At 36.9% G+C, this 23,677-nt stretch overlaps 1 protein-coding gene across 1 annotated transcript in view; it reads left to right on the top strand.

Moving 5' to 3' along the window:
• LOC112319833 (zinc finger protein 804B) overlaps positions 1-23,677 on the top strand; it is a 472,412-nt gene that overhangs the window by 374,057 nt on the left and 74,678 nt on the right. Inside the window, exon 2 of the mRNA XM_024577205.3 lies at positions 11,657-11,800. Within this exon, the coding sequence (XP_024432973.3) occupies positions 11,657-11,800 (144 nt within the window). The remainder of the gene's footprint in view (positions 1-11,656; positions 11,801-23,677) is intronic.

The raw sequence follows: 23,677 nt of genomic DNA, 5'->3' as shown, positions 1-23,677 counted from the left end.
CCACTTTCTTGTATTTCCATTTAACTAAATTAAATTTAGCTTCACCAACCTATGCATAAATTGTATATTATAGTAAGGGGGAAAATCAAGACCCTATGTTTGTTCTTGAGACCTACACATGAATTCCAATAAGTAGCCAAGTAATAAGTATGTTAAACGTAGACCTAAGATTCCTGGTCCCTCATAAGTAAAAATTCCAAAAACCTATCTCCCCCCTTTATCTTAATGAGTAAGTTTCAAAAAGGAGATAACGTGAGAAAACTTATATGCAAAATATGACTGTAATCACATAGCCAAGGGAAAAAAGGGGGGAAAGAAATGGCAGAGCTATTTTGTAGATATGTTCTTTGGTAGAAGACAAACCTGCAAAAAAAAAAATTGCCATTATCAGATGGAAAGCTGGGGGTGAGACTAAAACTTTTACACACTGTAATATGTATCTGCTTTTTTTATCTTCTTCTTGACATATAGATAATTTTGTAGAAACACTGTGTTAGCTCTGAAGGCATTTATAGGCTTCTTGCAGTCAGGCGCTTGAGGGCCTTTTGTTGTTTTACATTGATCTGTTTGGGTACTAGGAACCGAAGGACATGAAGTTGAATTCTTAATTAAACAGCTCATGCATCTTATCAAAAAAGCTAATTATATTGTTTTACTTTTTGTCACTGTAGAATAGTTTGTATTTCTTAAGATTTTATATAAATGGAATCACTCAGTGTGTACTCATTTCTCTGACTTTTCACTCAGCATAATTATTTTGAGTTTAATCCATGTTGTGTAAGTCACTTGTTCATGTTTAATGTTGGGTGGTGTTGTAGTGTGTGGCTATATCACAGCTGTCTATCCATTTCCCCATTGAGGGTGTCTGGGTTCTTTCCAGTGGTCCTCTGAACTGGGGGAGAAAAGGGAGGGTGGAAGAGGTAGAAGGAAGGAAGTATAAGTGGGCACTGGGAAGCACTTGGCAATGATAAATATGTGAAACTCTCTCCACTGAAGTGATGATTTTATGGATATAACTATGTCATAACTAATTGAACTACATACATGAAATATATACAGCATTAAAACATTAATGTTTACTCTTTCTAACTTATTTTATTCTAGTAAGATTTTTTTATGTTTCCCCATTGTTGGGAAAAGAACTGGGCAGATATTATCCCAAACATAAAAGCATCAATGTTTTCTCTCAGTATTTAGTTATTTCTTCTTTATCTCATTCTAAAAATTAAAGTGATTTTCATAATTGTGCATCAATGTCAAGGATGATTTTGTTGCCAGTTAAAGTTTTAATCACATGCTTACCTTCCATGGGTAAGATAGAACTTAATATGGAGAATATGCTTGGTCAATGCACTTTTAAAATATCCAAGTCAGGTTTTTTTCGCTGCCACTTGGCTACAACATTTTTATTCTGCTTCTTACATAATGTCCTCAGGCAATTATTTTTCAATTTTCCCATGCATCCTTTTTTTGGCATAGTATATATTATACCTTTATTTTATGGAGGCTGTGAAGAGTGCTCAAGTTCATTACATAAATACTACCGAGTGTTAACCAAATAAATATCTTTAAAGAGAGACTGCATGATTCGTTACAAAGAGCTTAAAATGTTACTGAAGTGATAACAAGTTGTCAGTTTGTGAGATTGTTCATTCATACCCTGTGGGCGTAACTGTAACAACTAATGACTTATTCAGCTGAAAGCAAATTCAGTAATTTGGTGGGCTAGTTTTTGCAGTCTATCGGTATTTATTAAGCATTAGCAGCACTCAGGTGAAAATTTCGTGTTATGAAAGGCAATTTCTTCCGCCTTATGGCCACATGACAGTGGCTGCTGAACACCACTGCTGATCAACAATGAGTCATATATTTAAATTAACGGCTCCCTTGCATACTTTATAGATCCATAATAAATACTGAAAATTAAAATATTGATATTTATATTAAACTTCTTAAACTTATTTTTGTGAAAACCATTTGATAAGCTATATGCTGCTTATCACCCTGCATCAGCCTGGGTAAACTGACAAACTGTATTAGACTTTTTTAATCTGACAAAGAATTTCTGAGGTCCCTTCCAATTACGTTCCTGTTTAATGATTCTAACTTGTCTATTGCACAGCTTTTATAATGGACCGACAACTTCTGTTCTATTGTAGCTGGCTCTCTTTTCTGCCTGGCTCTTCACACACAGAGACGCACATTCACACAAACACACACAATGAATTAGAGCACAGCTACATGGCTTCAGTTGGTCCTAGTGTAACAACATATGCGGATTCTGCCACTACTCAAGCAGCTGGGAGAATGCCTTTCCACTGTGGACTGTTGCCCACAAGTGAGGGCCCCCCACTGTGGGTGCTGTGGTTGGGACCTATTTTTAGTGTGGCCCCAGTTTCCAGCTAATCAGGTTTTCTGACTTCAATTGACAAAAATTTTAATTTGTTTCAAAAGTCAAGTGTGTATTCATAAAATTAATGTACAGACTTTTTTTTGATGATTTCTAAATTTACAGGAGTTTTGCAAAGTTCTATGATAATAATAATTAATAGGCAAAATATGTAACAAGTAATTCTTGAAAATTATATGACAACAGAGCTAAGCTTTTTTTTACATCATTTCATTATTTTGAAATGAACACACTCTAGCTTATGTTTCATTTAGCCCATGTGAATCCATTTCTCGCAAAGTAAACTACCATTTTAATAGACTTGCCTTACTTTGACACAATTTCCCTGCTTGAAGTTAATATTTCAAGATTTGATATACAGAGTTCCTGTATAGCATACCTTTTCCACAATTGCTGGTTTTCTCTAAGTTTCAGAGTAAATTACCTGTTAGAATTTCAACAAATAGATGCCTGGAGCAGCCAGTTTGACATAATAAAGTGTCTTTGTGAGCACTATCACTTTTTAAACATCTCTGGTTACAGAACAAGTAAACCAAATGTAGCAGACTTTTTATCAGACATGATAGCGGACATTCAGGAGCAACGAATGAATTCCCCTGGAGTTCTGGCATCTATCTGCTTTACTTGTCCTTTTTTAAAAGCAAAGCCATTGAATTTATGCTGTTTTAGGACATCACTTCAGAAGTTTCCAAGACTGTTTTAGCACATGTAGAATATAAACATGGTTCTTTAGAACTATACAGATTAATACCAGTACAATCTGAGAAGGCTTAAGAATGAGAATTTAGCAGACAATCACAAGAATCTTATTATAAAGGCAAAATATTTACAGTCAATTACCAAGCCAAGGTGAATCAACGTTTAATTCAGTATCTATTCATGTCCATTTCTCCCCAGGTAGCTGTTACAAATGTTGCATTAAAGAAAAAAGATGGTTTGTAATTGAGTAGATGTCACTAGAAACTTTCTAGAAATCCTAGTTACCTGACATCTTTCATGAATTTCTCTTATATTAGAAAATGAAATGTCAGATACTATTAACTGTATTTTTATAATAAATAGCTACAGCAGGAGTAATAGCTAAATGAATGTATTTCCTGTCTATTGCACAATGGATGTGTTCATTTAAATGTATTCAATTTAGATAAATGTAACATGCCTATGTTCATTACAGCTATACATAACTGTGGGATGAATTGATGGGGTAGTAATTGCTACCTTTATAAATGGGACAGAATAATCGGTCTGGAGGAAGAACCCATTTTTTATTCATATTTTATATACCCACATAATAGACACATTTCAAAATCTTTCTTTCATGTACAGAAATTTTACCCTTCAATTTCCAGCAGATGTAGTGATTGTAAGTGTGGTCTGTCAGTGGTCCTGCATTTCTTGAGGGTTGCTGAGGGTAGCTATTTGTCTCATGGGAAGTGACAGGGGAACTAAAATCTCAATTTCTTTTCATAAAAAGAGACTCCCACCTGTCATTTGGCATACGGAGCTCAGCTGTGTGCATCACACAACACGGGTTAGAGCAGTCTCATTCCATACGTCATTTTCCTTTGAGTTCAACAAACATACAACTATTCAAATGTGATTTAGCTGACATTTTTCTAAATAATAGACTATTTGGAGAGAAGTTTTAGGTTTATAGAAAAATCAGACAGGAAAAACAGTGAGTTCTCCTGTATTTTTCCCAATTCTTGTGCATAGCCTCCCTTAGTATTAATATTTTGAATCACTATGGTGGGTTAGTGTGTACTCAACGAACCAATATTAATATATTATTATTGACTAAAGTCTAGTTGACATGCAGGTTCAAAATTGGAGTTGGGCACTTATATGAGTTTTGACACCAGCATACATATTCGAGGCTTTCTAATTCTCTCCCATTTAACAGAATAAATAACCAGGCAAAAAAATCAGAAAGATTTCAGATGTATTTATTCCTTCTTCATCACATTTATTCACTTATGCATTCATTAATCTGTGTGTGCTGGGCATAAACTCTAGGCCAAGGACTATGACTTAATGGATTCAGCTTCTTCCCTGACCCTAGGTAAATTTACATGTCTTTTCCTGCCCCTTCTTTTTCTCTCTTACTCAGAGACACTGCCTTGGGTTACTGGTGAGGGCTGGGACATTCTCTGTGAGAGACTGATACTCATTGCATCTCAATGAGCTAATACTAAATCGTGTCCTGCAAGACTCTTTTGTTTATGTGGGTTTTACTCTTCCGTTGGTTGTCAAAAACCCTAAAAACCAATCTATGACCTTTATGAACTTGTGCAATGCAACATCTATAGCTGGTCAATAAGCAATCTGGAAATTGTAATTGCCCCCCCCTTTTTTAACGGCAGATAAGTATAATTAAGCAATATTGTAGAAGCTACTGTTATGATTATCTTAGCATGCACCTGGGACTGCATTATACGCTTTCTAACGTGTTTTTCTGGTAAAAGAACTATACATTAATTTATGCTGAGGAAGCTAAATTTGGTGGTATAGAGTGCTGATGAAAAGCGGTTCTAATGGAAATGCATGTGTTTTCAAAATAATCTCTGATCAAATGCAGTCAAATAGCAAACCTCTCCAAAATAAGAAGTTATACAAACAAACTTTAAATATTTCACTGTTGCCTCATGAACAAACGTGCAAGCATCACTTTGGCATCTTTCCAGTAGTTTTGTCACTCCTTTCAGATTAGAAATGACGTTGAGCTGTCCCCCAAGAATGCCACCCAGAGACAATTTCACATGTCTAATGTGGTTGTGTTTATCTTCTGATCTGGGCAACTGGAACCAGTCATTAGTAAGAGGGACAAGTACCTTTTCAATCCCAGGAAGCAGCTGACATCACACCTGCCTGGCCCTGGAGTCGAAGGGCTGACTTTGTTCATATCCGATCCAAGTGTAGGAAACCGGCTCTTGCCTATCGATAAATTGTAGGGAAAATGATCGATTATGCTAAGATAGGAAGAGCATTGCAAATCACAAATTTGTATTCTGACGGTAAAACTATGTGCCACCTCCATTATTTTAAGATAATTTTTCAATAAACTCCTTAGACTTTAGAACATACATTTTTAAAGAAAGGAAAAACAAATCATTCTAAAAGGCTACATGATATGCCTTACCGTTACCAGGGGAGGCGAAGCTATCTTTTAAGTAGTGCTAAAAGCGTTCTCTGCCTTCTTATTCATTACTTTCACTTAGCCAACAAATATTTATTAAGTTTCCTCTAAGTAACTAGTATCGTGCCAGAGGCTGTAGAATGCAAAAACCAATCTTTTAATAAAAGAAATGTCACATCTTTAGGGAAATTAATATTAGTAATACTAATGTTAATTACACACCTATGAAACTCTCTTGACTATGCCTAGAATTCCTAAATAGTCTAACAGTTAAAAACTAATATGATGAGATAAAGACATCTGAAAACCCTAGTTGTGTAAATGAAATTTGAAGTTCTAGCAGGGCAGGGCTTCCCTATGAGATGGTGGCTGGAGATGAGAAGGCCTCCTCTCATGTGCTCAAATTTTCATTGGAAAAGGGCAATTGCATTGCAGACTCATGGGAGAATGACATTATTTTTTTTTAAGTTTTCTAGTTCATACACACATAATGACATGCACACATACATGCAGACACACCCAAACACGCAAACATTGTACCTATGTTTTACTACACACTGCACTATGTGTTTCCATAAAAATGATCTCATTTTTATACTCCAGCAAGCCAGTAGGCTACTCATTATTCCTCTTAGTTTATACTGAGGTAAATGAAACCTTGAAAGTTTAAACTCCTGTAAGATAAATAAAGGCTGAGATTAGGGCTACTTAGTCTTCAAAGACTAATTTTTTCCTATCACAAAACAGAACAAAGAAATGAAAAAATGCTCTAAAATGAGTTGTTCTTTCCCAATCTCTCATAGAGACTGGAAAGCAGTGGGGGCCCAGAGAGCTTTCTGAGTCGGCAGCAGCTGCTTGCTACTCTCTCTGAGGGGGCAATGCCCTCTCTCTGAAGCAGGGTTTTATGTGGGGCCAAGGCATGAGAACCGGTTAGAGAACATTAGAATTCTTGCAGCAACCTCTTACACATAACAGTGAAAGGTCAAATGTGAGTTTTTAGGCAAAGAATATGAATTCAATCCTCAAACCTCTGAGCTGTTCTCCATATCTCCATATCAAGGAGATATGGAGAACAGCGATTGATTTTTTTCTCTTCCTTTTTAATAATCAGGGCACATATTCACAACCAGTAGAAACAGGACTACCACCTTATATTTTCCTAGCGCCCACTGCTCAGCACCAAGAACTTCATAGATTTTTAAAATTGAAATTATTCCTGTAACTCTCTCCGGGAGCTGGGGGTTCTGTGTCATGCTAAATCTGCATACAAGTTAGCGGAGACAGCTCAGAGTTACGCGGTGTCTGGGGAAAGGCTCAGCCATTGGGGCAGCCGCGAGCGTGGTGATTCATGGCTCTGAAGTCAAGCAGACCTGAGTCTGAATCCGGCGTCTGCACTTCAACACTGATTGAGGTTCCGAATGTGTTTGTATCTTGCCTTTCGTATCTTTATATGGGATAATAAATAATACTGCATCAGGTTAGTGTGAAGATTAAGGGAGTTAAGATGTGTGAAGTGCTTGGCAGATTTCTGGTTTGCAAGGAGCGCTCAGTCGATGTTCGTGCGTAAGCAGGATTACAATAATAAAAATAATTTGGTAGTAAACATTCATATTTCTAAATAAATGTATCACTCCAGTCAGAGTATTTGCAAGTTTATAGACATGCCTATTATATTCACAAATGTAAAATTCTTGGTGTGGAAAATGTATATTTTCTGTTCTCTCACCCAAAATATTAATTATGAAAAGTAATTAATTACTATGGAAATATTACTGAACTGCAACCTAAAATGCCCAATGATGATACCTAATATTTTAAAAATGACTCTTGTCATATAACTGTCATGTTCAATTTATAACTCATTTCCAACCTTTTAATGAATCACTGAGGATGATTAACAAGTTTTATTTTATAAATTTTTCTCTGTTACATAAAGTTCCTTTTCTTCATAGGCAAACTGTGAAAAGAGAAATTTAAATAACCAGCAAATCAATGATAATAAAATTTTGTAACTGCACTGTATCATTGTGATCTTTAATTTTTTCTTATTTTTAAATTTACTGATAGTGAGAATAAGTGGATACTTTACTCCTTGTATATTTATTCCATATCTTTAAATATATTTTTTAATTACATGATTATTTTAAAAAGTAAATATCACCTTCATTTGCCTTCAAGGTAATTTGACCAGTAAAAGTATTCTGTAATTCAACAAAAAGGCAAGAAATTCTGAGTGCTTACAATGTATTTAATGCAATGGGTTAGAGAAACAGAAAGAAAAGAACTGATTTTTCTTCCAATCATTTAAAAAATTATTTTACTTTATTTTGATTGTGGTAGCATTGGCTTGTAACACTATATAAGTTTTGGGTGTGTGACATTATAGTTTGACATCTGTATGTACTGCATCATGCTCCCACCTAAAGTCTGGTCCCTTCCATCCCCATGCAAAGAAATCCCTCCACCGGTGTGCCTTCTTCCAGCCCACTTTGCCTATTGTAACCAGTAAGCTGTCATTTGTCTCTCTGAATTTTTGTTTGTTTGTTTGTTCAGCTGTTTTGCTTTTGTGGTTTTGTGGAATATTAAAAATTATGTTTAACCAGTATAAACTAGTTAAACTCTATAGTAACATCATTATCACTCTAGCACAATTTACAATGTTTACCTCTTTACATGAAATTATCTAATACTAGACTGTAAAATTCTGAGGTAAAGACCCAGTAAGAAATTGAAATTTAGAAGATGCTTAACAAGAGATTCTTGAATGTATGACTGCTTGACGGGTAACTGGATGAATGCATGGTTAGATGGATGGATGAATGGTTGGGTGGATGGATGAATGGTTGGGTGGTGAAGCAGCATAATGTAGGGGAAAGTGTGGCCTGCTTTAGTATTGACCTCATTTTATACAAGTCGTGATAAGACTAACATCATTTTCCATTTCTTGCTAAATGATGGGTTTAGAGTATGTGATACCTCTTCTACTAGTAGTCTGAAACCTTACACTCAAGTCTTCTGGTACATACCAGTGAACCAGCTCAGCTCCATCTTCATAGATATTCCAATTGCACACCTGAGTACAGGCCTACCTCATACTGAGTAATATCATGGGACACTTGGGTTATGGTTCTTTTACTCAGCTCTAGTTCTAACATCAGTGTTCAAGTGTTTCCAAAGATCCTTAAGGATTCATTCATCTATTTTCCACCGTGATTCCTCTGACCCTACCCAACTCTTGGAATGAATTCTCCTTTGCCTGGTATTTCTACCCACAGGTCTCAGCTTCCCCATTTCTGATCCCCAGTCACCTGCTATTGGGTTTATACTCTTCCTTCTGGCTTGGATGGGTACACTGGATTGTGAACTCTGTGTGCTGATGGCATTAGTATCGCACCTGTGCACTCTTGCTCTCTTAATAAGGGAACAGGGATATGCCCTGGGGAATATCATTAATCCTAAGAGGAGGAGAAATGGGTATATCAGCACTGTTTCCTGTCAAGAAAAATGAAGCAAGAAACGGGATGTGTAATTTAGTCTGATGGCTTTGTGAATATTCAGAGGAGGTAATATATGACTAAAATATTAGCAGAACTCTCTTATAACATTTTTAAATGAAAAGCATGTAATGTCACCATTACAGGATGTTTCAAAAATAAAGGATGTCTAGATGAAGAGACCAAGAAGAACTGGAGAAGCTTCACTCCTGGCCATTGAGCTATTTTTGTAAAATCCTCTACATAACATGGAATAGTGTGAAAACCCATTTTAATCAGATTCCCTCTGAATTCTCAGTTACTACCCTGTTCCACGCTGAGTTAGTAAAGCTAAGGCATTTTTAAGCACTGAGGCAGAGTTGCTCGATATCAAGGCACATAGTCAGTTTTCTAAGACTGTTGTTCAAGAGTCATAACAAAGTAAGAAGAACTGTGGGGAAACCAAAAATAGTTCCTCGTTCCAATTCCATCCCTAAAATTATACTAAGAAAGGGCATTCAACAAATCCTAGTGACAATGGCTGGATTAGAAATCATGGTTTCCCTTGGTTCTATGCCTACTAAATCAAGAGACCAGGCTCTACTCCAATGCTATCACCCTGCCTCAATTCTCAACAGTGACTGCACTAGCAGGCCATTACCCCAATTCTTTGAGTAACTACTGGGTTTTGTCCCTAAATTAGAGTCCATATTCTCATCAGTGGATACATCTGTCCCGTAGCTTTTATCCCTTACCCCCACTAGTTAGAATGTAACCAAAGTCCTACTTGGACTCTTTTAAATGGGCAATCCAGATACAAGGCATAGTTTTGCTGTTTGTTAATGGCATGCATGGCATTCCTGCTCTTTATCATGTGTGTTCACCACTTATGTCTTCACTTGAATGACTATTTTCTCATGTCTCAATTAATTGACTTCCTCATTGTTTCACCTAACCCTGTGAGAGACTGCCCACATTGTGTGTGCTTGCTTTCTTGTCTGGGCAGTGATGCCCCTATGATTTAGGTTTATGGCCTGATTTCCTTCTATAGACAGTTAGTAGTTTTGGAGAAACAAAGCTAAAAGCCATCCTTTATTTTGTTCATCCAGTTTTACATATTTATTTAGTATCCTCTATGTGCCAGTTGCCAGTCATTCTTTTACTTAGGTGAATACATATTAAATAAGCACCTATTCTGGGTTACACAATATGTTGACATCGTGGACACAAAAACAAATAAAACAGTTCCTGTCTTCAAAGGGTTTATGCGAGCAATAGTCATAAAAACAGATCAGATACTAACATGCAGCATCTCTTTGAATTAAAGAGGGTGATATGGGAGCACCAACTGTACAAGATGATAGTGATGAGGTAGGAAGGAGATAGTGTGGTGTACTAAGGGGATTGCCCTTAAAGGAAGGTGATAAAGCATAGGTGTTGATTACCATGGGAGCTAGGTGTAAGTTTTTTGAATTCAAGTCCTCTCTCCACTTATTAATTTAGTGACCATGAGTGTGTAATCTCTTTAAATACTGGGTGATGCATCTGCAAAATGTATATTTAGATAGCATTTATTTTTATAGAATTGTTGTGAGAAATAAATGTGATAATTCACGTACTTAGCCTAATACCTGGCACACAGTTTTTGCTCAATAGGTATGCATCACTATTTTTTACAGGCAATGAGAGAATTTAAGAGTATTTCAAACAAGGTAGTGAGGTGGTCAAAACTCTGTTTGAGATAAAGCATAGTCAAAATTGTAAGGGTAAGAGTCTTGAAAAATATGATAAACCCATTGGTGATAGCTATCAGGAATTGATGCTTGTGGAAGAAGATCAGGCTGGAGTTAGAATTATGGACAAATAAGGTCGTAGTTATAGTGTGAATGGATGTCATGAAAAGAACGTGTGTGGAGTGGATAATCAGTTGGCTAAAGATGAAATTGTGTGGCACACAAAACTGTAAGGGTTGAGTCCCTGCAAGGGACAAATGTTTGTGAAGGAGACAAGTAGGAATTATCATGGATGTGTCCAGTACTAAGTACCAGAAGGAGGTCTTCTCCTGGAAAAGCCATGGAAAGGCTCCCCAGAGGGGACAAAGAGCTGGGTGTTGGGAAAAGAGTACAAGCTCATTATTCTAACAGGTGGGAAAAGCATTATGTGCAGCGAGAATAGCAAGTCCCAACACTAATGATCTCGGTGAAGCTAAATTACATGGCACATAGAAGAATGATATAAAAAAATGCAATTAATGTCCCAATAAGATATTGTACTAGAGAGGCCTTATAGTGTTCGAGATGGGCCATTGGCTAAGCAGAAGAAACAGTACTGAGCATTTCAGTTAGATGAGTCAAGCCGAAGAATAAGCTGAAAACTGGCAATAACAACAGGAGTGATGACCAGGCTCCAGCTGAGGGCTTCTTTGGGGCAGTTCATTACATCTTCATCGATAACTTAGGGATGAGGATAAGTCCGCACTGAAAGTCGCTTCCCCCATGCCGTAAATTTACAAAAGATAATGAGCCTAACTATGTTATTTCAGTCACCATAAAATTAAATACTGACTTGAATAATATGATATCCAGTCATGCTATTAGAGAGAAATGTAACCAACACTTTTGCTTCTGTTTTTTAAAGGATTTTCCAGAAAATGAGAAGTCCACAGCAAAGGCCCTGGAGGATGTAAAGGCAAATTTTTACTGTGAATTATGTGACAAGCAGTATCACAAACACCAGGAATTTGATAATCATATTAATTCTTATGATCATGCGCATAAGCAGGTAAGTAAAAGTGGGAGAAATCCTTCATATTCCTGGATCTACACCTTCAGAACAGAACATATCAATTGACCTTTATTATCATCTAACATGCTAAGGCGAAACCATTTTATATCTTTTTTTTTCCCACTAAAAGTTGTGTTTTCTGTCTAAGTATTAGTGAAAGGTTTTCTTGTAGAAGTAGCATAAAACCATAGGTGAATTTAGAGATGATCTAAGAGTATACTGACATTTATTTTAGAATTATGTATATGGGGAAACCAAAACCCAATAAGAATAGTGTCATATTCAAAACCACCTAGCTAGTTAGTGGCAGAACTACAACACTGGACGGAATAGGACAGAGTCTGCTATATAGTTCTTTCAAGGATTAAACCCTAAGAACCCTGAAACACCAATCCAGAAGAACCTATGCACCCCAATGTTGATAGCAGCACAATTTACAATAGCCAAGTACTGGAAGCAACCTAAGTGTCCATCAGCAAATGAGTGGATCAAAGAACTATGGTACATTTACACAATGGAATTCTATGCAGCAGAGAGAAAGAAGGAGCTTATACCCTTTGCAACAGCATGGATGGAACTAGAGAGTATTATGCTAAGTGAAATAAGCCAGGCGGTGAGGGACAAATACCATATGATCTCACCTTTAATGGGAACATACTCAACAAAAGAAAAAAGCAAACAAAATATAACCAGAGTCATTGAAGTTAAGAACAATCTAACAATAGCCAGAGAGGAGTGGGGAGGGGATAGTGGGGAGAGAGGTTTACAGGAGCTACTATAAAGGACACATGGACAAAATCAAGGGGGAGGGTGGGGGGGGAGGTGGGTTTGGCTGGGGTGGGGTGGAGGGATGGGGAGAAAATGCAGACAACTGTAATTGAGTAACAATAAAAATTAAAAAAAAAAGAGTGCTGTGGTATAGGGATAGGGAATAGTAGGGCTTGGAAAAACCATTCTGAATAAAAGGTTACATTTTCCCAAGAAAACTCTATTAGGAGAATCAAGTGGTTACTTAGTAAGTGAACCATTGGGAAGAAACAGAATCTCCCTTAAAACTGAGGGGTAATGGCGAGTGGAAACATTTTATTTCTTTTTCTTTTTTTGTGTGTTTAATAGTGTAGGTATCCCACACATGGCTGCTAATATTCTGTGTTTTAATCTGTCTGTAAAAGAGGAGGCTATTGTTTCCATTTTGTTAGATTTTATCTTTGCTGTATGAGTTGTGGAAACATTGGAATTTAGGAATTAAGAGTTAAATACCATTAAAAAAGAAATCCCAATACGGCCAAAGAATTATTGCTAACAGCTCTGAGAAGGTGCATAGTTCCTCTGCCAAATGGACCAGATCTTGGAATACGTGGTTATGTTTTATATTATCTAGACCTGAAATATTTATGCACAGTGAACAACAATAAATATTTTGACTAACATCACTAGTATTTATTGAATGCATAGAAAATACATGGCCTGGAGAGATGCAAGACAGTTTCTGTTTTTAAAGATATGGCATGTGTATGTAGTTGTATTTCACTGAAAAGAGCAAGAGCTACAGGACAAATTGTTTTAAAATTGTAATCCCTGAATCTCTGTGTGCATAATAATTACTTTGGAACTCATTAATAATGCAGATTCCCAGATTATCTTTCAGATATTCGAATTCCATTACTCTGAGATGGGGCCTGGGAACATGCATTTTTAAATAATATAAAATGGAATTTTTCAAACACATAAAAAAATTAACTACATGGCTCCCATCCAACTGCAACAATAATACGTTTTCTTTCATTTTTACCAACTCTGCTCACCTTTCCTCCTCCCTCCACCACCATGCATTATTTTGAAGCAAGTTCCAGATATCATCTCATTTCATCTGAAAGTGTTTCAAGATATATAGTGATACTTAAATAGCATAGTCTTTGTCATATCTAAAAATTAACAGTGATCTCTTCATATCAATTGTGGTCTTTTTCTTTAGTTGTCTCATAAATGATTTATGAATCTGAGTCTGTTGAAATCAGGATCCCGAAATATCTATACTTGTGGTTGATGTGTCAACCAAAAACATATTTTAGGAAACCATTGGTCCTTGAAAAACATGGGTTTGAACTGTGCAGGTCCAATTAAGTGAAGGTTTTTAAAAATCAATATGTTGGAAAAATTTTGGAGATTTGGGACAATTTGAAAACACTAACAGACAACCTGTGTAGCCTAGAAATACTGAAAAAATTCACAGAGAGAGAGTTGTGTGTAATAAATGTATAAAGTATATGTTTATACTAGTTTATTTTATCATTTGCTACCATAAAACATACACAAATCTATTATAAACAGTTAACAAAATTTATGCATGAAACACAGACAGCACATGGTGCCATTTGCGGTTGAGAGAAATAGAAACAAATTAAAATACGTGGCATTAAAATTAGGACCGAAAAAATTAACTGTGGTACCTCCTGTGCACTGCTGTAGCACTTTGTAGCTGCCTCCTGTTGCTATGGCAAGTGTTTCTAGTATGTGCTTAAAACACCTTGTGAGGCTAATTATCCCTGCACGGGCAGTCCCCTCCAGTAAATGGTGAACTAGTGAGAAGTGATCTCTCGCAGTCCTCCCATACTTTTCATCATGTTTACTGTACTGCTGCATACCTTCAATAACACCAGAGGACCCATGCCAAGTGCCCTAGTGATTATGAAAGTGTTCCTAAGAATCAGGGAAACATATTGATATTACAAGAGAAATTTGAGTTACCTGGTATGTAACATAGGGTGAGGTATACAGCTGCTGTTGCCCATCATTCAAGATGAATGAATCCAGCATAAGGACCACTGTAAAAAGAGTGAAGCCATCACAGCAGCTATGCCGGCAGGTGTGAAAACCTTGCAAAATACCATGTTATGTCATATTAAAAATGCAGCCTTTATGTGGGTGCAAAATTGCTATAAGAAAAGCATACCTATAGACTCAAACAGGATTAGAAAAAAAATCACAAAAACATTATATGACAACTTAAAGCAGAAGGAAGGTAAAGGATCTAATGCTGAAGAATTTTATGACAGCAAAGAATGGTTTGATAATTTTAGAAAGAGATTTGACTTAAAAAGAATATATAAAGACATCAGGAGGAGCATCTTCTGCTGACCGAGAGGCAGCAGACAAGATCCCAAATGCCATTAAGAAAATCATTTAGCAAAAGGGATATTTGCCTGACCAGGTTTTTCAAGCAGACAAAAGTTCCCCATTTCTAGGGGGTGGGGGTGGAATAAAAGCTGTGGAGGAAATTTATCAGCAAGACAGAGAAGAAGGGAAGCCAGCCCCAGGATCTGAGGCAGGACAGGAATAGGCTAACTCTGCTGTTTGCGTAAATGCAGTCGGGTGCATGGCCAGGCTTGCCCTTATGGATAACACTTCTAACCCATGGGCCTAAAGGAAAAGATAAACGCCAGCCGCCAGTCTTTGGACTGTAAAACAAGGAGGCCTAGACAATGAGGATCCTTTCTCTGGTTGGTTCTATTGATGCTTTAGGTTTTCTATTCCATCTTTAAATTTAACTCCTCTAATATTTTTCCATGAAAATATGTTTTTTATTTTTATTATTGCATTTTCCATTGCCATTTACCTCCCTTACATCCCCCTCTCCCACCCCACAATCACCACAATGTTATTCATGACCACGAGTCCTTTTTTCTTTTTTGCTTAATTCCTCCACCTTGTAACTCCCTCCATAGCTGTCAGCCAGCTCTCTATCTCTCATTCTGTTTCTATTTTGCTGGTTAGTCCAGTTTGTTCACTAAATTCCACATATGAGTGAAATCAGATGGCATTTTTCTTTATTTCACTTAGCATAATGTTCTCCAGGTCCATCCTTGCTGTTGCAAAGGGTAAATTTTTCACCTGTTTTTATGGCTGAGTACTATTCTATTGTGTAAATGCCCCATAGTTCATAGTAATATTTCATCTGATATATCCACTCAGGCAAAGGAAAAAAAGAGAAAATAAACAAATGGGACTGGATCAAACTAAAAAATCTTTGAGCAGCAAAGGAAATCATCAACAAAATTAAAAGACAACCCCTGGAATGGGACAACATATTTGCCAATACATATGATAAGGGATTAATATCCAACACATATAAAGAACTTAGAAAACTCATCACCAAAGAAACAAACAATCCAATTTAAAAAATGGGCACAGGACCTGAATAGACATTTCTCCAAAGAGTTCATACACATGGCCAATAGACACGCAAAAACATGTTCAACGTCACTAATCATCACAGAGATGCAAGTTAAAACCACAATGAGATATCACCTCACACCTACCAGAATGGCCATCATCAATACATTAACAAACAACAAGTGCTGACAAGGATGTGGAGAAAGGGAAACCCTTTTACACCGTCAGTGGGAATGCAGATTGGTGCAGCCACTGTGGAAAGCAGTGTGGAGATACTTCAAAAAATGAAAAATGTGACTGCCTTTTGACCCTGTGATCCCACTTCTGGGAATATATCCAAAGAAACCCAAAACACTAATTCAGAAGAACACAAGTACCCCTAGCTATATTCACTGCAGCATAATTTACAATTGCCAAGGTATGGAAGGAGCCTGGGTGTCCATCCTTTAGTCACTTTGATATTGGGCAATGCTTCTAGCCACCCAGAACCTCAGCCTCTAGATTAGGGGGTTATAAGGACCTTACACCTCACTACACATGGTACTCTATGTCAGGATTGTCAACGTTACAGAAGACAACCCCGAAAGATGGAACATCGTGAATGTCTGGAAGGATCACACCATTGGAGATGCCATTGTTGGTCACAGAAAAAGCGTGAAAGCTATCAAGCTCAAAACAATAAATTCCTGCTGGAGAAACTATGCCCAGATGTTGTATATGACTTCACATAATGTATGACACAGCCAGTCAAGGGAAACGTGGAAGAAATTGTGGATATGGCAAAAGAAGTAAAACCTAAAAGGTAGGGGAGTAAAGAGTTTCAAGGTATGGATCTTGGAGAAATTGAGAAATACAAAAACTAATAGACATCTCACAAGCAGAATTAACAGGAGACAGCCTGAGGAAGATGAGGGCTTCCAAACCAGGGCCAGGTGCTGAGGAAGAAGAGGCAGAAGAGGAGGGCCGGAAAACAGATTTGACGTCAGACAATATGGCAGAAGAGTTCCAGGTATTCAAGACTGCCTTGGACTTCTTTTATGACATTGTCCCTTCCATGACACATGCACTGAAACTAAAGTGAACAATGGAAGAAGGGTTGGTGCCATGTGGAAACATTTTTGAATAAACTAAAAAGCAGTAAAGTTGGACAGAAATTATGATGCATTTCCATACAGTTACACTGAGTCTGCCTGCCTCTGTGCCTCCCCTACCACCTCTTCCACCCCCTCCACTTCTGCCGCTTATCTGTTTTCTTTTTTCTTATGATTTTCTTAATAACATTTCCTTTTCTATAGCTTACTTTATATAAAAATACAGTATATAACAGCATATGGACAAATTTGGTTCCTAACTTCAGGGAACGTATAATTTAACTGAAGAGAGACACACATGTCAATATATCTTCAAAATATATTGATTTAAGTATTATGGATATTGTATATCTAGGTTACCAAGAAAGCATACAAAACTATGATTTTTTAATCCTCGCCAGAGGACATGTTTATTGAATTTACTGAGAAAGGATAAGAGGGAGAAAGAGAGGGAGAGAAACATGCATGTGATGGAGAAATATCAATCTGTTGCCTCTCACATGCTCCTGGATTGGGGACTGAGCCCGCAATCGACACATGTACCCAGACCAGGAATCGAACTCATGGTCTTTCAGTTGGTTGGGATGATGCTCCAACCAACTGCATTACATCGGTCAGGTCCAAACTAATGTTTTAAAAAAGAAATGACAAGTGAGCTGGAATTCTTAAAAAATGAATAGAATTACCCTTGTTATCAAAAATGATAGTTCCTGTGTAGTAGAAAACCCTTAACCAAGACATGGGGCCAGTTATAAAGCGTGATCCACCCAGAGAAAAACTGCAAATGATTCACTCTGGCCACTAGAGTCCCCATCACTCTCTTGTGGAGCTCTTTGAAACACTTTGGAACTGCATCTCATTCCTCTCTTTCTTATTTTACAATATTTCTTGCTTTCATTCTTTATTTTGTATTTATCATTCATATTTAATCTCATTCTTAAATTTTGCTAAAGCCTTCTAAGTGAATTCTCTGTTTCCAGTATTTTTCCTGCTCCAAACCCACCTATTTATTTATGGCCAGAATAATATTCCCAAATAACTACATTCTTATTATCTCTCCTCTGCTTGGAAACCTTCAATGGCTGATCAGCTTTTGAAAGAGTTTGGACTACTTAGTCTGTCACTGACAGCAGCCACATCCTGACTCTTGCATCCATGACCAGATTTGTCCCCTGCAACTCCAGAATGTCCCTACGGTTTCTCAAAAGATCCCTTATGATCTCCCACCTGATTATCTTGACCCATAACTTCCCCTCTGCCTGGGATGCCCTCCCATCTTGTGGCTGTATTTCAACATTTCTTCCATATGTTTAATGCATAGATTGGGAACTTCTATCTGGATGTTAAAAGAGCTGAGATCTCATGGTAAGCTGATTTAGCAGCATTTTCCAAATTTCCTTTGATCAAAAGGTGTTAATGTTGTGCAGACTTTTGTACATGCTGCCCACTTTGGAAGACATTGAAATAATTAAATTTGCTATAGACCTTGTAATATTGCTTTCTTGGATAGTGTTGAAAATGTCTGTCTAAAGATTTATTTTGCCACAAAATATTTTGAAAAATTACCTGAATTTTAATTGGAGCTGAGTGTACAATTTTCCTTTTAAATGAAATTGAATTTTATGTAGAGAGAAAGAAAATGTGCACTAAAATAAAACTTACAAACGTCTTTTTTTTTTTCAAGTTCCAGTGCTAAATGTGTGTATTTGGTTCTTGCTTCAGTAAAGGCTCTTCCTGGATGTGATGATGTTATAATGATGGTGGGGGATTTGCCTGAGAGTATTTTTGGCCTAACATGAACAAACAGTTTCCTTAGTTTTATTTTTCATGTGGATTTAGACAAAATATCTGGTCTATTCCGTTGAACTTCCAACAATATGCTCTTTTTGGTACACTTGAAAGTGAATCCAAAATTACATGGAATTCATTCTGTTACTCATTAATAGAAGAGCTTAGAACTAGAAACAAGCTATTCTGAAATTTTCTCTCTGCTTTTCCTTCTCAAATTTATATTTAATCAGGATTCTTCAGTTTAATAAGTGATTTCTAAAGCTTTGGTAGAGTCTTGTATCTAAATATCAAATTCATGTAATAATCTTATTATAAACCTTATACTATTCATAGATTTGTTGTAACTATAGAGAAATAAGTCAATACTTGAATTTAAAGAATAAAGTAAAATGGTCTGAGATATGAAGCTTTAAATTAATTGCATTAGACTTAACACTTTAAAAAATTTGATAAAAAGTAAAATTTTTTCTTAGGTATTATTTTTAGAGGGAGAGAGCTTATTAATAACAAAGCTATTTTTTTATATTTGTAAACAAAGAGAAAATGAATTTTTAGCTTTGACAACCCAATTCCATGTATAATTTAGGTTTCTGGATATAACTCAATTGGTTTAGCTATCACCTTGAACTTCTTATAATTCCTTGTAAATGTTGAGCATTACTACTAAAGCAATTTGACTGTTTATTCAAATTACAATGACTTGGGAAAAGACAACATTGTAATCATTAATACAGCTAACATGTCAGTAGCAAATAATTCCTTGTGAGACAACCTATGGGTCATAGTCCCTTTCTCAAGATTGCTAGCTGCAAATACTGGAGCAAAAAAATACACATCCTCACAAGCAACCATGTTTTTTTCTGTCCCAGAGATATTCTGGCTCATCTCAATTTAGAAAAAAGCAAATGAACTGGATCCTCATACAATTAACCCATAAAAGTATCTGCAATAATAAAAAACAAATTCACTTTCAGATCTTTCACATATAAAGCTTAAGCCTCCTAATCTTTGTTGCCTTCACAATAGGATTTATTGTCACTCAGGAAGATCTGTGTACTTGTCAAATCTGGATTTGAACTCCAACTGATTCTCTCTTAAAACACTGTTTTTGATTCTCCCCCATCTGTACCTGCTCAGGATAAAATAACAAAACAGAACTGTTTGTCAGCTTGTCTCCAAGAGGAAAAGACTCTCAAACCTTGCAAATGAATTAAATCCAGTTACCTCATGCTTTGTTCCTACACTTTGATTTATATTTTGTCCAAATGCTACCTAAATTGGCCCAATAATATGTTTAGTATAGTATGTTTAAGTTAGTAGTCTTCTTGATATGGCAGCAACACTTCAAAGTCTAGTCGCTTTGCAAGATCATCAAGGTTGAAGAAATATAGACAGGAGTCTCTGGAATGAATACTGACAGAGGCATAAATTTTGGTAAAATAAAATAGTACTTATCTCCTGCTGTGTTTGCACTCTATAAACCCAGCTTCCTGGTACACACACACACATACAGGGTATGGCAAAAGTAGGTTTACAGTTGTTAGTACATGAATTATGGAATTTATTCTGGTATTATTAATTAGTTTGTATTATTTTCCATTCAAACAACTACAAGCATGCTTTTGCCCCATCCTGTATATATAATTATACATATAGTAGTTATATATAATTTTACATTCCAATTTTTCTATCGAACACTTTTTCATACTATGTGTATGTGTATGTGGGGGGAGAGAGATAGTAGACAATGAGAGAGGGGAAATGGGCGTTAATTAGGTTTTAATGTGAAAGGTATTCCTAAAATACCTTGTAGTACTTGCCTGTTTATCTCACATTCCTATTAATAACTGTAGGACAAGAAATGATTGAAATATTTGTGTGCATGGGTTGAATTTGGCAGATGATAACATTTTATATGGTGTGATAGGGTAGTAATTTATTTTTTCATAGGGTGACCTCCAGGGTTATAGTGAAACCCTGAAATGTGTGAGGTTTTTCCAAGATTATAATCCTACCTGGTTCAAGTTCTCCAAAGAGCAAGCCTCAGATATCTGCTAGAGGAGGCTTGGGGACTTGCGGGTCCATATGCTGTTTTGTAGATTTTAGCCAATTCTAGTAGTTCTAGTCCCGGTCTCTGTCTTCCCAGCGCTTCTCTAGCAGGTTTTCTGGACTAATGTCAGCTTATCTTCACCTCAGCTGTCTCCTTGCCTCTTATGTTATTTTGCATATCTTCCTCCCTCCCTCCCTTCCTGCCTTCCTTCCTTCCTTTTCTGTACCTCTGAGCCAGTACCGCTTCTATTTCTCAGTAAAATAGGACCAATGCTACCTTCCTCAGAGGGTTATTGTGATAATCAAATGAAATAACACACGAGAACCCTAACCCAGTGTCTAGCGTCCAGTATATACTCAATAGAGCTGATGGAGGTGTAGTTCACAAGGTACACTTTCCAAGAGGGGCTAGAGGACCATTTAAAAACATTTTTATTGTATTTTTTTCCATTTCCATTTAGTCCCCTTACACCCGCATCCCCCCTGCAATCACCACACTGATGTCCATGAGTCCTTTTTCCTTTTTGCTCAATCCCTCTACCCCCTGACACCCCTTTAGCTGTTATTCTGCTCTCTATGAGTCTGTATGTTACTTATTAGTTCAGTTTGTTCATTAGATTCCACATATGAGTGAAATCACATGGTATTTGTATTTCTCGACTGGCATTTCACTAAACATAATAATTTCCAGGTCCATCCATACCGTCACAAAGGGCAAATTTTTGTTCTTTTATAAGGCTAAGTAGTATTCCATTGTGCAAATGTCCCATGGTTGTTTTACCCACTCACCTACTGATGGGCACAGGCTGCACATAAGCACCCCTATGTTCATTGAAACACTACTTACAGTTGCCAAGATATGCAGGATCATTTCTCAAGGGTATATTGTGAGTAATTCTCTCATCAAAAGGAAGGCTATACTGAAGGATGTCTTGTATCTTTTATCTCTGAAATTATGACTGTATAAATTTGTAGTCAAATATAACTTCCTTTCATTTCATTTAATCTTAGGCATAGATAAGGAAGTGAGACAAAGCACAAACAAGAAAGCAAAAACATCGCTGCCAGTGTTAGGTCCCTGGGACTGTGTCATCGCATTGGCTGTTTACTTTCTGAACACAATCTGACGACTTCACTCTGATGTCTGCCATGTCTCAGACAACATGAAAATCTCTACAGCAGAGTCTGGGTTCTTTACCATGTGCATGCTTTTCGCATTTGTAAATCCATTGGCTTACTTTTCCAAGTCTACTTTTTTAGTTTTTCTAATTTACATTCTAGCTTCTTGACATAATATTTCAGCATATTATGACAGCTCTATGCTGAATGAATTATGCATGAAATTAATCTTTCAGTGTTTAGTAACAGCTTCTAGTATCCCATTGTTTAAGATTAACAAACGACAGTATCGTTTTCCATTATCTAGTAAGTATTATTATCTGCTGCACATCTGACACTACATGACTTTCACTACATAACAATGTAAATTTCAGTGACAATATTACACCCATTACACTAAAATCGCCAAAATGTTGCAGAGTTGTAGGTCAGCCCTGAGTTCACTGCCCACATATGTTAATGATAAAGCCAGAGGTTAGAAAAGGGAGCAATACTTAACATGTAAATCAGTTTTAATTCATTACTTCCCTCCTGTTTGCATGGGATTCTACAATTAATACATGGCATTTGTTCAGTAATTCATTCTTTCCGTTATTTGTTTAAAAATCACTTGTGCCAGATACTGTGTATTCTGTTGATTTAATAGTAATCCCTTTCATTTTCTGGCCTACTGTGTATGAAATGTGGAAGTTGTCACTCCCATCTACATAACCAGATGAAATCTGAACACACTGGAATCAACAACTGTTCTTAGCACTAGAACTGAGGTTGCAGGGCAAATTGCTTGGAAAATCCGGCAGGCACATACAGAGAATCACAGCTTGCCAATGTTGAATGTGGGAATTCTGAGGGAATCACGGGCAGTGCAGGAAAATCTAAGTTATTACTGATGACTTGCTGGAGGCTCAGTGTGAACAAGTGTGATTAAAAATTCTGGTGGGGAGGGGGCAGTCTTAGGAAGGTCACTATGCTTTTGTGAATTTTGTCTCCGGGAGCCTTATCTCGTTCTTCAAGTGACAATGGAAAGAAAAAATCCCCTTGTGCTCCTGTCAGGAGATGAGGGAACACATCCATTTTAAAAGGTATCATACATTCTGGCATCCTTAAGATCTGCCTTCGAGAAAAACTTTTTCCAGAAAAACTTCTTTAATCAATCTGGAGGAAGTGAAACCCCCATCTCCCAGTTTAGCCTTCCTGTAACTAATGGTGGAGGGGAAGGGGCAGGGCAGCCCTAAGGGTCACTCATGGAAGTCCTAGCCCGGGGGACCACTACCTATGGAGCCCCAATCACAGGACTACAGAACACCTCACTTCCTCTCCCCAACACCTCACCACCACGTCAACAGAGCTCCTGCAAAATAATAGAAAAATCAACAGAAAGAACAGCGTATCTCCAACCTTACTCAAGAAGTCTTTGGGGAACCCAAAGTCAACAGAGGAGATAAAAATGTGGACACCAGAATTAAGTTTTAGCCTCTGATAATTATAGCTATGGCAAACACTAAAGATAAGCAAATCCTAGCTGGATAAACATAAATCTTACACAAAAGGTCTATTTGCTTTAGTTCAATTTACCCAGTGTATCATGTTGGCTTTCAAAAAACTACAAGACTTAGTAAAAGAAAATTACAAATTGCAAGACTTAGTAAAA

This window comes from Desmodus rotundus, chromosome 6, assembly GCF_022682495.2.
Source record: "Desmodus rotundus isolate HL8 chromosome 6, HLdesRot8A.1, whole genome shotgun sequence".
Lineage (NCBI taxonomy): Eukaryota > Metazoa > Chordata > Mammalia > Chiroptera > Phyllostomidae > Desmodus > Desmodus rotundus.
This window is presented reverse-complemented; position numbering and strand designations above follow the sequence as displayed.